The following is a 17,083-nucleotide window of genomic DNA, read 5'->3' as shown; positions in this document are numbered from 1 at the left end:
ATATATACAAACCGTACAATTTGTGTAAACATATCACAAATATAAACTTTATATGTAAAAGACAAACACATGTATGTGCATAAATTAATATCCATTAAAATGTCAGATATTCATAACATTCATCAAACATTAGAGAATATTATGCCAAAACAAATATGACAATCCTGACATAATGGGAAAACAACTAATTCAAATCCTTTTGGCACATACATATATATGATAATAGAAGCAAGCATTTCATGATAGACTGTATCAAATCATGAAATCTATATGCATCAATAATACCTTAAATATTAATCATAAAAGATTAATCACAGCGGAATACGATTCATAAACTATGATGGATCAAAATTTTCGTTGGAACATTATGACTTGTTAAATAATCGGGCTCCGATACCACATGTAAAACTTTTCATGAAATTTCTATTTAACTACTGTACATGGAAATCAAATAAATTCTGTAATGTCCAAGAACTTGACAAATCATAATTTTCACATAAACATAAACTCTTACCTTCATTCATTACTTGAAATTACTTGCAGATTACCGAGAACTCTTTAAGTGTAGATTATCCCCTCTAGCCTCTCCTTTTTCAGTTCTTCTCGATGGTTAGAAGTGTATGTTAGACTATGGAATTACGTAAGACCTTTTTACTTACAACCATTAGTCCAACCTTTACAATTCTTTATGAGGTAGAGGAGAGGGTATCTAGACCCTTGGTTGTAATTCAATTCAATGCTAACTTAACCATCAAAGTTAGACCTTTCAATTACCACCATAAAATATCCTTAATGTGCACTTTACACTTTATGTCACATGGACCACAATGATTGTAATATAAAATATTCTAACATGTCTTCCATGAAATCAGGTCATGTAAGGTGAGGATCCTTCGGCGTCGGAAGGAGGGTGGAAGCGGTGGCGAGGGGAGGATTGGAGACGATCGGGAGGAGGGAAGGGGGTGCGTGGAGAGGAGGTGGGAAAGAGAAGCAGGGTCAGCCTGAGAGCATGGAATGGTGAAAGTGGTGACACCGGCTGGGTTGTCGGCGGCGAAGCCGCAGTGAGGGGAAAGACAAAATCTCCTTTGGCCGCGGGAGAAAATTGTAGAGAGAGAAAATTTTTTATAACGGCTGAACATCATGTAAGCTTGAGGTTCTTGGACTCTAACGTTGTTCCAGCTTGAATGCATTTTTACCTACGACACAATTGCGCACCAAGTGAAAATACATGATTTACGAAAGAGTTTTTGGTATGTACAAAAAGCCAAAATCAATGAGTCGTTGATCGCCCTTTAAAAAAATAATATATGGGATATTTATAGTGGTATTGAGAGTTTTATAGAGTGTGATAGGGTGTATGTGTTTATTGTGTGACTTGTAGATAAAAATTTACTTTTTTACTCTTGTGTCAATTGGATCATCAGTTCTAGGGGTGGAACTTCCGAAAGGAGTGTTCTCCCGAGGGGCACGGGCGGAGATGGTTGACGTGGTGAAGTGATCTCTCCATTGAGGGGAACTTGTTCATGAGGTAGGGGGGTTACCTCCTGGAGTGGCGACTGTTCGCGAGACGGGTCTTGTTCCGCCCCATTCACTTGAGCTTCGCAGATCACGTCCAAATTGTGGACGTCACCAGCCCGAGACCTAGTTTGCATACTTAGTGTCGAGACAAATTTTTCCATAAACAGCGTCAATGATGTGGTTGTGATTTTAACAAAAAAATGGTATAGAAATTTTAACTACGACATAATTGCTCACCAGGTGAAAACACGTGGTTTACAAAAGAGTTTTTGGTATGTATGAGAGGTCAAAATCAACGAGTCGTTGTTCCCCCTTCAAAAAAATAATATATGGGGTATTTATAGTGGTATTGATAGTTTTATAAAATGTGGTAGGGTGTATGTATTTATTGCGTGACTTGTATGTAAAAATATACTTTTTTACTCTTATAAATAAATAAATACTACCAATATATACATCAGTTTGTAATTCTCTTATAGCTATAATGTATTCTTGTTGTAATAAGCATACGATGTGTTTAAGCATATGGTCGACAAAGTTGTCACGTGGAATATTGCAATGATTTTTGGTTTAGCGAGTAATTGTGATTTTGATTATTGAAAAATCTCACTTATTTTGTTCTAAATGTCTATTATAATTAAACATAAAATTAGTTTTATTTCAGGTTTTGTTAATAGACGTAAAAAAGGTAAAATAATAAATAATTTGAGAATTATAATTCCCTTATCATATTTTATTCATTATTGATTATCTCATCATAATCCCATTTCTAAAAGTAAACGAAACGAGCTCGTACGGTACTTAATAAATTAAAATATTAAAACTTGTGTTTGTTTTGAAACACCTAAAACGTTGTTAGTTCTCAACACATCCTAAATAGTGAAAATTTCGTATTATAGGGAGCAATTTGTTGAAAAGAGTATAGCATAGGGGGCTTAGCAAGATTAACCCAAAGAACAGGGTCCAAACTCCAAACAACCAAAGGGAAAGGGCATTATATTGCCAATATAGTTTGGAGTCCTTGATATAAAAGCCACCGCCATCTCAGTTTGAGTTCCGTCTGTCGCTAGGGTTTTATCGCTCCCGCCGCTTCTTCCAATTTCACGCTCCCACACCTACGCCGGAGCTCACCACCATGGCGGAACAGGTAAACTCTTTCTTCACGCACTTTAACAGTCTCTTTCACGCAGATACTGTATATATGTGTATGTATATACGCCACTCTACGATTTTAATAAATCAACTTCAACTGATTTTCAGACTGAGAAGGCGTTCTTGAAGCAACCCAAGGTTTTCCTTTGGTAAGAAGTTTGTTTAATTTGTCTGCCTTGAATTACAATTGTGAATGTAAGACTGTGCTGAGGGAAATGCTCCAATTTTGAAGCTCGAAGAAGTCCGGGAAGGGTAAGGCGCCAGGGAAGGGGGGCAACCGCTACTGGAAGAGCATCGGATTAGGGTTTAAGACACCCCGGGAGGCTGTTGAAGGTCTAATTATGCTAATTATATTTGCTCTTCCTTCCACATCTGCGCTGTTCTTTCTTATTATTTCCTTGTATATTGGCGTTCTTTAATGTATTTTCACCAATTAGTGAAATGATACCTGTCCAAGTTCCTGTGATGCCAAGTTGTTCGAGTTTCAGTAAACATTTTATGGTTTCTGATTTGATGCTTGAAGGTTTTCTTAAGTTAGAATTACTCTTAAGGAATAGTTAGTATCATCTCTACTCACTTGACCGTTAGTTTTGTGGATGCTCCTCGGTGTGGTCTATTTTCTATGTTGTTTCTGCAGTCAATGTCTTCGATTAAGTGAAAAAAATAAGATATCTGAGACTTGTATCATATTTATTGTATGATATTTGTTATCTTTGCAATCATCTTAATCTTATAATTTTGTTGGCTGATGAATTCCTCTTTTTGCAGGCACTTACATTGACAAGAAATGCCCCTTCACTGGTGATGTGTCCATCAGAGGCCGTATTCTTGCTGGAACCTGCCACAGTGCTAAGATGGTGAGAACTATCATTGTTCGGAGGAATTACCTGCACTGGGTGAAGAAGTACCAAAGGTATGATATTTTGTTTTAGTGAATTGTTTCTGGTTCTCTTTTTGGTTATATGCTCATCTGATTGATTTGTGGTCTTTCTGTAGATATGAAAAGAGGCATTCAAATATCCCAGCCCACATATCTCCCTGCTTCCGTGTGAAAGAGGGTGACCACGTCATTATTGGCCAGTGCAGGTTAGTGTTTGAAACTTTTTAGTTGCCTGCTTTAAATAAATTCTGGGATCAATTGACGATGCCTTTCTGTATCTCCTTTCAGACCCTTGTCCAAAACTGTTAGGTTTAATGTTCTTAAGGTGATACCAGCTGGTTCATCTGGTCGTGGGAAGAAGGCCTTTACAGGGATGTGAGCTAGGTGATTTCAAATGCTTCATATATTCAGAGATATGGGATTAGTTTTTATTTCTGTTGGAAGTTTTACTATTAACTTGCCATGAAGGCTTAAATTTTTGTGCCCCACCAATTTTATACTGTATTGGCCATCTTTTGAAACTTCTCAAATTTAGCATGCGGTTTTGTTGCAAGAGTTGCATGGTTTGTTTTTACAGTCCCCAACCTCTCCTTGAAACTCAAGCATCCAGTTACATGCGATACCTGCTCTCCCTTTTTGTTGGTTTTGCAAATTATTCTTAAACTCTCAGTTCATATGGATGTCCTGAAGATGATTGCACATGCTATTATGGAACTGGTCGTGTTCGATATATCACCAAGAAAATACTGAAGGATTATCTTGCAATGGGATGTGTGGGGATTTTGGTTTGAATCTAGTGTCTAATTACAAGGAGATGGATAGAAGAGGGTGTGTTATTGGTTGTATAAAATTGATTTCCACATCCTTATGTCTCTTTTACTGGATCCCAAGTAAATATTTCCGACTGGATTGCTTCAAAATTTGTTGAATTAACTTAGAGAACACATGCAAGAAAAAACTGTTGCTGCAGAATCTGAATTGAAAGAAAGAGCTCAAACAAGAGTGGAGCTTTATATCTAGAAAGTTTGCACCTCCATTCTGTTATTCTACGTATTTATCCGTCTATAAACACACCAAAAGTTGCAAATGAAGTGCTAAACAAAGCAAGAGACTCTAGTAACACGATTAAGTGCAATCCCGATCCACTCACGGGTGGCCCAAGAAATCCTGCTTCCACGTTCCACTTATTAATCTGTTTATCTTATTTGTTTATTATTAAGCGATGTTGAGCATGTATTTTGTGTGGGTTTATCCCAAAAGAATTCATCAAGGGCACTAACTAATCCTTCCTCCCCCATTTTCTTCTCTTTTTGAGAGTAATCATTCTTGAGCATGTATTTGTGTAAGATATAGTTGCATTGCCGATTTTCTAAAATCAAACCTATCTCACTATTGACACACACAAGTCGGATGCCTGTATAATGCATATTCAATCAAGCTGGTGACATTTGTATATAGTATCTACATTCTACAATATATACAAAGTTGAAGTGCAGGCAGTCTTATTTGGAGATTAACCTAATCCTTCCTCCCCCATTTTCTTCTCTTTTTGAGAGCAATCATTGTTGAACTCGAGCAAGGAATCATGTAGCAGAGCAGTAGCTATTTTGAGTTCAGAACTACTTCATTTACACAGTTTTAGTGCTGCTGTTTTCAGCTGCGTACTAAAATATAATTGGTGCGAAACCTTGAAACCCCATGCGTTACCTTTTACGTTTGCTTTTCAAGGCTGTAGAAGAGGAGGAAAGATTGGTGTGCCAGTTCCTGTTCCTTTCATTAATGAACCAGTTATTTATCTGCTTTAGTTGTAATCCTGTTTCTTGTACCAGTCTTGCCTTATCCTCCTCCTGGAAATCCAGACACAACCATTACCATTGCGCAACAAGCAACTGAATTAACACCAATTATGATTACACAAAAGGATTCATGTCCCCCAATTAACACGTTCAAGATACAATATGATATAATCATCGACTACTTAAGTGGGGTATGGCCACTTGGAATGCAGACTGCCACGATGCTTTTAACACCAAGGTCGTATCACCAGGGCGTTTCCCTGCCCTTCTCTTGCGTAAAATTTCCTCCCTGTAACCCTGTTGCTCGTGGGTCAAAGAAACACTGAGGAGAAATCAAAATTGGTTATTTTGTTCCCTGTTTCAGCAAAGATGTTCCATTACAGGTCAAGAGTACCATATATTTTTCATTTCACGGTTTAGCTCGTCTTACACCCTCCATCAATGATCTTTCACTCTCTGTTGGGACTAATGGACCATATTCCATAGAGTCGGGACCATCCAAGCTTCTACCAGACAAGTTTTTATCACTATCTACCAGCTCCTCCTCATCATCATCATCATCATCATCATCGGACGTTGTGGCACCTGTCCCTTCTCCTGGTGAAACTCCTGCTCAACAATCATATCAAAGGAAACTTCAGCTTCATATTGTTTGACTGTTCAAATTTAGTTGGTGCCTCGATACAAATGACAAAATATTAGAAATATTTTTCACGCAAAAAAGTTAGTCAACGAAGTGTCTCTCTGAAACATGGAGGAAGAGTTTTATGAAATAAATAATAGTTTCTAACTTATGGCACAATAATAATTAGTTTTTCTCAAGCAATCTATAATGCTTACTAAGCCATTCTGGTAGCTACACATCTGTACCATAGTAAAGCAGTCATGCACATCTTAGATTGGTTTTCTTAATGAAAGTTTAAGTTTTGTTTTCTTGAATAGGAGCCAGTTTTTCCAACATCGATATAGGAATCATTAACAGTTTCCACCATCAAATCCCTCTAACCGTCTTAAAGGTAATGAGATTGAGGTACTTGTTGAATACAGAAAATAATCACATCAACCAGCATCCTTGACTAGGAGTTAAGTAAGAAGCATTTAATAGAGCCAGAAAATGGTGCCTCCCCATACAAATAGAGAGTGCATAATTGTCTCATTCAATTCAATTGCATTTGCAAATTAAGAGCGCTGAAAGCAAGGTGCTTATCTGGAGTCTGGACTCCTATTAAGATGAGGTAGTTGTGCTTTACACATTCGAACAATGCATGTGATCATCAAACGATGACATGGAAATTCAACCTAATCTTCAACCTTTCAATAGCATGTTGAATCTGTGCTATAAAAATTAACCAACATGAAGCCAGCAAATTTCCTTGAGAACAAGGCATCTATCTTGTTGGAAGTCGCTGAGGATGAATAAAATAATGAAACATCACCTGTTAAGCTTTGTAAGGATTGCTCAATCGCCGAGCAAGCCATAACAGCTTCCCTTGCATGAACACACGCATGCTGCTGCAGATGCTCTTTAAACGAACATAGCAACAGCACATAACGTGTCTACATAGTAAGAACAGTAGGATTATCTATCTCTTTTGGGCAGTTATGTATTGTAGGATGGAATTTATCAACTTATAGAATAGCCAAAAACTCCCTGCGCAAGTAAAGATACAAATTCAACAAAAGATCTTCTTCTGTGAACTAGTTCTAATCTTCAGACAACATAGAATGGGTTACCAAAACCAATAACAATAATAATGGAGACAAAAACAACGAGAATAAAATTTAGATTTTACTTGCCAAAGCATATTAGGTATCTTCCTTTTGCTGCCAACCCAAGATAGACAAACAAAATATGAGGAATGTGACCCCTTTGTTCACTGAAAACATATTCATATTAGCTGTCTCAATAGTAAACATAAAGCTTGACAGAATCAGCCAATGGAATGAATAAGCACATGGAGTTTTTTTAATTCACTTTCAAGTTTTCACACTATGCGTCTATTATGATTACCTTGTATTCAACCCTTTTCAAGTTTTTCACTTTGAACAGAGTTTTTGAGGGAATCTGCTGCTATACAGACCAAATTTATATTACAAATTGTAAAAACAAAATTAACATTACAGATGCTGTTAAACCAAATTAATAGGAAAATAAGAAATTAATGAAAAATTGTCCTGCCGATAGCTTCTTCTTGTTACAAAATAAAGAGATGCTTTTTCAAGTTTTCAAATATGGAAGAAGTGCTTCCTTGAGTAGTTGCAATGTTAATTAGTTTATAAATAAAAATCTTTATTATAATTTATTTAAATCCCATCTATATTATAAACACTAATTTCAAAATTATTTGTTTGTACACATAAATTTATAATCTACTATTATATAAAAAAATATAATTGGCAAACATAAAAATATAAGTTATGTCAAATTCGTCCACACTTAAATAAAAAATATGTATTATCATATCATATATATATATATGTATATATATACACTCACGGACATATATATATAGGGCTTAATGCAAATAAAACCTTGAAAATTTTAAGGCTAAATTGCATAAAACCCTCCTGTGTTTTAAAAATTCGGCTAAAAACTTCTTTCTATTTTAAAAATAGGCTAAAAAACCCCGTGTATTTCTTAAACGTAGCTCAATCGTTCCCTCTCCGTTAAAAAAACTAACAGCGTTAATTTTTTTTATATATAAAATGATATTATACCCTTACTTAATATATATTATTTCTTATTTTAATAACCATTGGATCTTCTTTGATCAAATATTGATCGTTAGATCTAATCAATTAATCTCAACCATTAGATTTTAAAAAAATAACTCCTGTGTTTCAAAAAGTCGGCTAAAAACTTCTTTCTATTTTAAAAATAGGCTAAAAAACCCCGTGTATTTCTTAAACGTAGCTCAATCGTTCCCTCTCCGTTAAAAAAACTAACAGCGTTAATTTTTTTTATATATAAAATGATATTATACCCTTACTTAATATATATTATTTCTTATTTTAATAACCATTGGATCTTCTTTGATCAAATATTGATCGTTAGATCTAATCAATTAATCTCAACCATTAGATTTTAAAAAAATAAAAGTTCTTGATTCAATAAATTATAATTTATATTATATATAAATAATTTAAAATTAAAAAAATATTATATATATATAAACTAACTCACCCCCTACCCCCAATGCCCCCCCCCCCCCCCCCCCCCCCCCCCCCCCCCCCCCACCCCCATTAGAATCATCTTGAAGAGACGAGTCTGATGGTGGTGGTATGGGAATGAGATTCAACGACAAATTGACAGGATATAGGTTCGGCAGTTGTAACTTGAGCCAGTCTTTCCGATAGATGAAAAACTCAGATTGAAGATACGAAAATGTTTCTCTTAAAGAGAGAATTGAATGACAGCATTGGTGGTCAGAAAACTCATTTCGACGTAGCTGGAAACTTAGAGACAAGTTTCTGTCGAAAAAGGGGGTGACGTTCAGTTTTTTCTTTTATTAATTAACTTTAATTATATTAATTAAAAATTTATTTTAGTTAATTAAGAATATTTTAAATAATTATAATAATTAAATATTTTAGCTAATTATTAATAATTATATTAATAGTTATTGTAATTAAATATATATTTTAATTAATTACATTTTAGATTTAACAATTAATAATTATGGAATTATTTGAATATAAATATATTTAAATTTGATATTTAATGTTAAATAAATTAAATATAATTTAATATTTTAATTTAAATTATAAAAAATACAAAAACAAAAAAAGCATTTTAGCAAAAAAACACCTAAAAAAATGTCAATAACAGTTAAAAAATACCCCACACGTACAGCTTGTGAAGCACCTTCTGTTAATCACTAATGAAAGAAGTGTTTTCTGCTAAATTTTAAAAACACAAGTGAATTTTTAACCTATATTTACAATAGAAAGGAATTTTTAATCAACTTTTTTAGAACACAACAAGGTTTTATGCATTTTAACCAAAATCTAACTAGCATATAGACAAACCTAAAGGCCTGGTCATGATGGTAAGTTGGGTTACGTTGTATGAGATTTCATTCTTTTATTTGATTATTCCTCGATGCTCATACAGGCACACACAGAATCGTTCACCAACATTAGCAACATACTATAGGCACACAATAGTATTCTTCAATGTTAATTCATCTTGATAAGGGACGATAGCAAGGGGTAGAACTTGAGGAACGATAGCACGTAAGTAACAAATAATTTCATATCCAGAATTCAGAACCTCTAAGCTTCAGAACTCGGATGGATTGAGACACCAGCCTTACACCAGCAGATATACAACAAGTGAATCAAATGTCACCTGCTTCGTAAAGGAATGAAGCATGTCAGGAATAGAACTGAGGCACTCAAATGATACATGATTATCTTGCCATCCTTCCAGAATCATTGAGGAAAATTGGGATCAGTTGTGTAACAAGTTAGGTATGATATGACAAGGAAGATGGGGCACAAATGTAGCATTTACTAAACCAATATATAAACAAGTAACAGAAGTCATGCAGTTCCATTCACTCGAACATGAAAAGGTGGTCCACGACAGAAGATTGGCTCATCAGATGAATTAGTTCTAGCCCGGGCTCGAAGAACTTCATTAGCATCATCGATCACAGCAGCAGCAGACATTGTGTACTCGCCTGGGATCAGGAAATAGAGAGAGAAAATATGCCTGATTTCTTGAAGAGGAGGAATCTCCATAATAATACCAGTCAAAACACCTGAGGTATGAAAAAGAATAAATAATGTGCACAATCTTGGATTTTAAGGCTAATGGTGCAGTGTTCACTCAGAAAATGAAAACCAAGATATCCTTTCCACTAGCCAGCAGCATAAAATTAAAAGGAAGGTCAGACATGAAGGTTAGTAGATGATGGAAAGTATACATGCATATTGCAAAGAAAGAGAGTTAAGGATAAAGATAAGCTTATGATAGCAGCACCTTCCCACAGAACGGTGGCCTTGTCGCCTTCGATGCAGTTCTCACCAGCTACATCTTTGCATGTTACGCTGAGATTAATCTTAATCGTTTCCCTGGTATTGTTGCGTACCAGCACTTCCATTGGGGTCATGTCATGTGCAATGATGGAACCTCCAGATGCACAATAGACCTGCATGTCAGCCTGCTTTGGTGGATTGAGATTTGCAGAATTATTTGAACTGCTTTTAGCAAGCCTAAAGCCAAATGTCAGGGGGTCTGGAAGTAGCACGTCCATAACAGAAGCCTGCAATGCAGCCTGTATTGCATCTTTGATATCTAATTCTCCTGAACTGTTGCGTCCAGATTGCCACCTGACTTTAATTCTGGATATCAAATTCTTAATGGATGCATTAAGCTCAGCCTTAATATTCTTTTCCGAGAAGCTAGAACTTCGACCACCAGTAATCCCATCCATTTGGGAACCCTTGGTGAGAAAGGAGCCATCAAGAACAGGTAATTTGAAATGTTCAAGTGGTATCAGCACTCTAGCAGTATAATCCCGGTCAATTCTTGTTTTTGGATCACCAAATTCTGCACATGTACGGTCGGAAAGGCTTTCCTTGTTGATAGGGTTCTCTATTTCAACTGAAACACTAGTCTCAAAGACAACATCTGTTGGATTAGATAACTCCAATTCAAGGAAGCGCAGTCCCCAACTTCCCCTGTAAGGATCGATTTTCATGAACCTATCAGATCTTTCAGAACCATTCTCCTGCGCAGTGCCATCACTTCTTGATTTGACTAGCTTGGTGTAAGTTTCACCAATATGCGCTGGAATTTCCATTGATAGCAGACGAGCTTTTACAAAAGACAAGCCCTGCAACACACAGATGTTTAAGGGAATGACCAGACGTCTCCCAGGAGCTGGAACAGACCCCATTTGTAGCTTTCCAGGATTTGTTGTTGGACCTAAAAAGACAAACATGACCATGACAAGCAATCTAAGTGAAGTCCATATAAAACAGAAATAAGAAAATTCACAACAATGTACCAAGCAATGCCTTGATTAACATTGAAACAGTTCAAATAAGGACTAAGGAGCTGATTTAGGAGGGTGGGGACTGAATGCTGAGGGAAGTAGTTCCGGGACAAAACAAATTTTAGAGATATGAGCAATGGTCAATATATCCCCTTGAAGAAATACCTGCATAGTGGATCAACAACATTGGGCTACTTCCATCTTTAACTTGCTTCCCTGAGGTCCCCGGCACACCCTTGCTGGCAGCAGCATCAGCATCCATCACGCCAAGCTGCCAGGCTTTTAAGGTTACACATATTGTCACTTCCGCACCAGGTTTCAGAGGGAGGGCAGACTTCAGAGTATCAGAAGCAACTGATACAACACAGTCTTGGTTTTTCCCCGACAATGAGATGTGTGCCTCCTGGACTGGAACAGTGCCTGCATTAGCCAAGCTAATCCATACATCACGAATTTCACCTTCATACAACATTACAGAACCATCACCACCAACAATGTGTGATACTAACAATGGCAGTGGTGGTACCACCGAAATATTCGGTACATGTGCATTTTTTAACTTAGCTGCTCCGCAGCTACGAAAAGGGTCAGAAAGCACAAGCCCTTGAGTTGCCCCAATGAGCAAATTGTCAACATCCTTGAAAAAATGTTCAGTGATGACGCCAAAACAGTGAACGATGCAGCCAGGAATAGAAACTGGACCATCTTTGGTTGGGATTCCAGATAATGTGATCACCTTTGAGGAGTTGGGTGGGAGACTGACACTCACAGGGAAAGCATCAAGATTTCTTGACTGCACAGACAGATAGATGCTCTCAACCATCACCTCAAAGCCACAGGGATTTGCTAATTCGACCAGCACCTGTACTGGTTCACCAACCACCCAGGTTAGCTCCTGCTTATTGTTATGAGTTGGCTCTCCTTTGCTGAATGGTGTATAAATGAATGGACCTGAAGGAGCAGACCCTACCCACCAATCTTCTCTAGCCGGATTGCGCTTAACAATGTCGATTTGTGATGAGTGTAAAGGGAATGAATGCAACCTAAAGCAATTTAAAAGAAGTACAGATCGTTTGAGAAAAATATGCAAAGTTGTTGCTTTGTGATAAGACACACTCATGGATATTATTTTAAAGTACACCAAAGTGTGCTTCTTCAGGATCAGATTCTAATAAATGAAGTTAGCAGAGACTACTTCCAAGGTTGACTAAATTCTAGCTGGTTGCAGCTGACTTAACAGAACCATAAAAGAGATTACACAATGCAAAAGTTCATGATATGGATTATGTCTTTCCTCATGACTGCTGTATTTATGAAATGCTTTTATTACATAATATGTAAAATTCCTACGTAGACATGTGTGCCAAGGCCCAGAGACACGCATTCACATGCAATTCAAAGGAATAACACTAATTTCAGTGAACAAAATGCCACTTGGACTCAGCTTGAACAGATTTTCATTAAATTTGCCAATATCAGAATAACAGCCATGTAAAATACCTCACAAAAGGGAGGGCTGGATCACCACACCGTGTCCCCAACGGTAGTCTCTCAGCTGCATTTGCAAGTGCACTGGCCAGACCATTTTGCCCAGCTGGAGTAATTAGAGGATAATAGGACCTAAGTAGACGTGCAGCAGCACTCCAAGCAGCGAGAGGATCCCCAGCACGAACAGCTGAGAGAAGAATTTCTCTCAGCACAACCATCTGCAGGGTGCTCCACTGTGACTCAAATAAGGAGACTATGGAGTGGTGATGCATTTTTCCTCCATCTGCATAACTTTGTCCAGCATCCTTTTCCAAAATGAAAATAGTGACATTCAGACATGCTACCATGTATAGAAATCCAAACCACAAGAAGAATCTGAAAGAAAAATAAGCTATGTAATCGGTTTCTAGAAGTCTGCAGAAACATATGGTGCCTATCTTCTAAGAACCACAACCATCATGGAGTACGAGGGAGAGTATAGATGGTGCCATGCAAAAATAGCAGTTTTTCTCCAATAAAGTGGGAAACAACTATCAAAGATTTGAAACCAACTTGTTAAAGAAAAATGCAAGTGCACATATGAATATGCATTCGCAAATCCTCTCCATGCTTCAGACACTCTAATATTTGTGTAGGTTGTGAATACTATGGCATCATTACAATTTCAGGTCCTTCTCCAAAAAAAAAAAAAAAAAAAAAAAAAAAACCCAAAAAAAAAAAAAAAAAAAAAAAAAAAACCATGGCCCTGGTCAATTGTTGATATTTTTAAATAGTTCCATCGAATTGGGAATTTAAGCAGATGAAATACTCTTTAGGAAGAATATGGGCCTACAATTTTTTTTTATTATAAAATAATGAAAATGGCATTCCAAGTTGCATGTGCTGAGCCTTTGTTGTCATGGTCACATCTATGATCATTCAAAACATCTGAAACATGTCCAAAATTCCCATCCCAACTTTCTGTTCATTATTTTAGAGGACAGTGCAGTATCACAAACGACTCTGTCTTTAATGGGTATCTCCATCTTCAACTTCAAGCATGAGATTGCAAAAGGCAAGTCTAGTAAATGCAATTATACAGTATCCCGGCCAGTTAAAAAACTCACACTAGCTGGTTCACTAGATGCTCGACTTTGGACACGATATGCTTTTGTTGTCATTGCCAAGACTTGCATTGCACTGGTTGCAGCAAGTTTATTATCCTGTTGCAAGTACAACTGAGCCACCTGCCTTGAGAAAAAGGCAGCTTTTCGATGATAACCAAGTGCACCAAAGAGCCGTGCTATTTCAACATATACTACAAGTTTGTCACTGGCATCAATCAAAGATGTTGCCCCATCAGCAGCAGCTGTCAACAACTCCACAACCTCCTTAGCTAGCTCCCGCCTTATGAAAGTACATGCATAAGTGAATACAGTGCACATGGAAGAAAATGTTTCCCATTTGAACATCTAAGTGCCAGAAAGTAGTGTCATTTGTTGTATATGGAAATTCTGCATTTAAGGGTGACAAAGGATAAGTATATAAAGAATACCTGCAGAGGAATCTGGCCAACTTTAATGTGGCCTCAAGTTCAAAGCTTAAAGGTGAAACCCTGTGCAAGAATCATAAGAATCAGAAACTGAAACATGATAAGTCGTTAAATCAGCTAATATCAGAAAGAATTGAGTCCTTGAAAAAAAAATCATGCCAGGATTCATCATAGATTTGTGCAATGTGTAGTTGTGTAATACTCAGGGCGCAAGATCAATTTTTTTTTAAGGACTGAATAGTCAAACACCAGAGCTTTTAGATGCTATGATTGCATCACAGGTTATAATGTCCAATTTAGGAACATATCTCACTAAAATGAACAAATAAATGCATTTATATAGGAGTTAAATCTTTACTCTTATCAGAAAAATGCAACCCAGAATTGATTATCTAAAATATCTAGCAAATGAAAGAGTTGTGAAGGTTGTGACCGGTATACTTCGTATAAATAGCATTACATCTGGTGCTACCTGTCAAAAACCAATAGTACGGGCACAATAAGAATACATAGTTGGAATATAAGAATGTATACCTTTGAGCATTATCTTGTATGAATGATTTTCTATAGTGCAGAATGACACTGTTATATCGATACTTAACCTCATCCTCTAAAACTGGATCCTTCTGGCCCATATGATCTACCTAACAGTGCAAAAATAGGGAGAAAAATCATGTTTCTATGGGAAAAGAAGAGAGTAGCAAAAATAAAGATTCACGAAAAGCAGATGTGTAAGGCTCATATATTAAGAAACAGAAAATTCACATAAACCCACATGACCAGTAACTTTCAAGCATAATTGATGTTCAGCCAATTATAGATCAATGCAATTTTGAAAGTTGAAGTTATATATAACTTCTTAATTAGGAATCAAATAAGAAAAGCAAAAGCATCAGTCTCAAAGAGCATACATGTATTATGCTTCATGCTTACCAGCAATGCACAAACACTGCCTTCCATTGCCCCAGCATACCAGAAAAAATCTGCGGTCAGCCTGGTAAGCTCTAATGCAGTAGAATAATGAGCATTGGCATCAACAGGTGATCCAGCCAACAAGCAGTAATCTCCGATGGTTTTCTGTGCACGACCAAGTCTCCGCTTTTTTGCCTTAATGACCTGAGAATTTTTTCAATGAGAAAGATCAAGCTGCATGCAATTGAAAGAATTATCAGGGAACAATAGCATCAACAGACATAAATGGTAAAAGAAATCAATAAAAACTTTGGGACACCTAAAACTTAAACCTCCTCTGAGCTCAGACTGGCTTGAGAATCAAGAGGTGTCTTAAAAATAGTCCCACCAGATTCTGCTTGGAGAACCCATTTCTCAAATTCCATCAGCAATGAGGCAGCAATATCTTGCACCATTGTTTGCAAATGGAATTCCTGAGTTTGCCGATCAGCAGGGGGAAACAATACTAAGTTACTCCCCTTGTTACTTTCCTCTTCTAGCTGCAAGATAATACAAATAAATCAACTGCCCCATGGTATGACTTATCAAAAATACATTCCATGGTTGAAAAGTGAAAAAAAATGCCAAATAAACGGAGTTCTTAATATGAAATAGAGAGTTGTACTTCCACAATGATTTTAAAAAAACCTAAAACTTATGATACAGTAAGAAAATCAAGAGAGGAATATCAGCTGTTGCAAGAACGGAAAAGCCCATATCCAACTAGAGACTTAGCGCCTGGGTGTATCCTATTGTACTGGTCTCGTAAAGCAAAAACTCTACTAGCGTGCAACACCATTTATCAATGACCATTAGATGACTCCTAACAGCGACAAAGTTATATTGGACAATTGACAAAACTATCAGTATGAGGTGACGCGACAACTCTCAGCTTCCCGGGACTTTCAACGTTGTAATAAACAGCAAACCGAAGTACAGATATCATTCCCATTCCAATTTCACTTAGTACAAATTCATGATCCAGGGAGACCAAAAAATAGAATCACTTAACCCTTAAACGGAATACTGCAGTATGGAAATCTGAATCTGAAGGTGATCTGGGAATTCTCTGTATACTACTCATCAGAAAAATAAACTAACCTGCGAATCCCCTGGGCAGAAGGCAAAGCATCGTTGAACAAGTGAGGATGAATAACTCTTACAAGCAGCAGCGAATTGATTAGCGACGGAACGGAGATCCGGAGAGGAAGGGCAGTGGCAAATGCCGATAACCGCGAGGATCTTGCGGTTGGACTGGAAATCCTCCCAGGGAGACGGGGGCGATCCGCCGAGGATGAACTTGAAGCGGAGGCTACCAGATTCCCATGGCTGATTTGCAAATGGGGATTTCTGGTGCTCAGTGTAGAAGGAGCTGATGGAGTTGAGGGAGACGGTGTGGTGGCGTAGAAGCATGGCAGCGTAGTCCCGGAAGAGAAGCGGGGGTATGCCGGCGATGGGGAGGACCGCCACACGGATCATGCTGCTAGTTTCGATGCTCGCGTCAGGTTCCATTTTCGATGAGGAGTGTGTGAAACTGTGTGTCAGATCTCTTAACTGCTTTAGAGTTTGAAAGACGGTGGTGTTATGAACATAATAGGATCACGATTTTCAGATCAGTGGTAAGTAACTGTATCCGATTAACAGTACGAGATGTTCCCTTCAGGAGCCGTTTGGGCTTATAGGAGTTGAGCCCAACCCATAACCGCCCTAATCCCTAATGAATTCAAAACATAATAGTGCCAGCATCTCAGCCCAAAATCCC

General features: G+C 37.3%; 2 protein-coding genes across 2 annotated transcripts; one reads left to right on the top strand and one right to left on the bottom strand.

The window, feature by feature from the left end:
• On the top strand, positions 2,511-4,126 carry LOC105160985 (40S ribosomal protein S11-like). Its single transcript, XM_011078908.2, has 6 exons — positions 2,511-2,665; positions 2,779-2,819; positions 2,903-3,003; positions 3,439-3,583; positions 3,667-3,756; positions 3,839-4,126. Exons 1-6 carry the CDS (start codon positions 2,654-2,656, stop codon positions 3,927-3,929), a joined length of 480 nt encoding a protein of 159 aa, XP_011077210.1. The 5' UTR covers positions 2,511-2,653; the 3' UTR covers positions 3,930-4,126.
• On the bottom strand, positions 9,584-16,928 carry LOC105159299 (trafficking protein particle complex II-specific subunit 120 homolog). Its single transcript, XM_011076693.2, has 10 exons — positions 16,423-16,928; positions 15,615-15,821; positions 15,304-15,486; positions 14,905-15,014; positions 14,374-14,433; positions 13,946-14,225; positions 12,852-13,144; positions 11,517-12,394; positions 10,334-11,281; positions 9,584-10,112 (listed from the first exon to the last, which is right to left on the bottom strand). The coding sequence occupies exons 1-10, from the start codon at positions 16,831-16,833 to the stop codon at positions 9,892-9,894; spliced, it is 3,591 nt and encodes a 1,196-aa protein (XP_011074995.1). The 5' UTR covers positions 16,834-16,928; the 3' UTR covers positions 9,584-9,891.

The sequence above is a fragment of the Sesamum indicum genome, linkage group LG1 (genome assembly GCF_000512975.1).
Source record: "Sesamum indicum cultivar Zhongzhi No. 13 linkage group LG1, S_indicum_v1.0, whole genome shotgun sequence".
NCBI classification, from domain to species: Eukaryota; Viridiplantae; Streptophyta; class Magnoliopsida; order Lamiales; family Pedaliaceae; genus Sesamum; species Sesamum indicum.
Note: the sequence above shows the minus strand (reverse complement) of the source record. Positions and strands in the feature narration are given on the sequence as shown.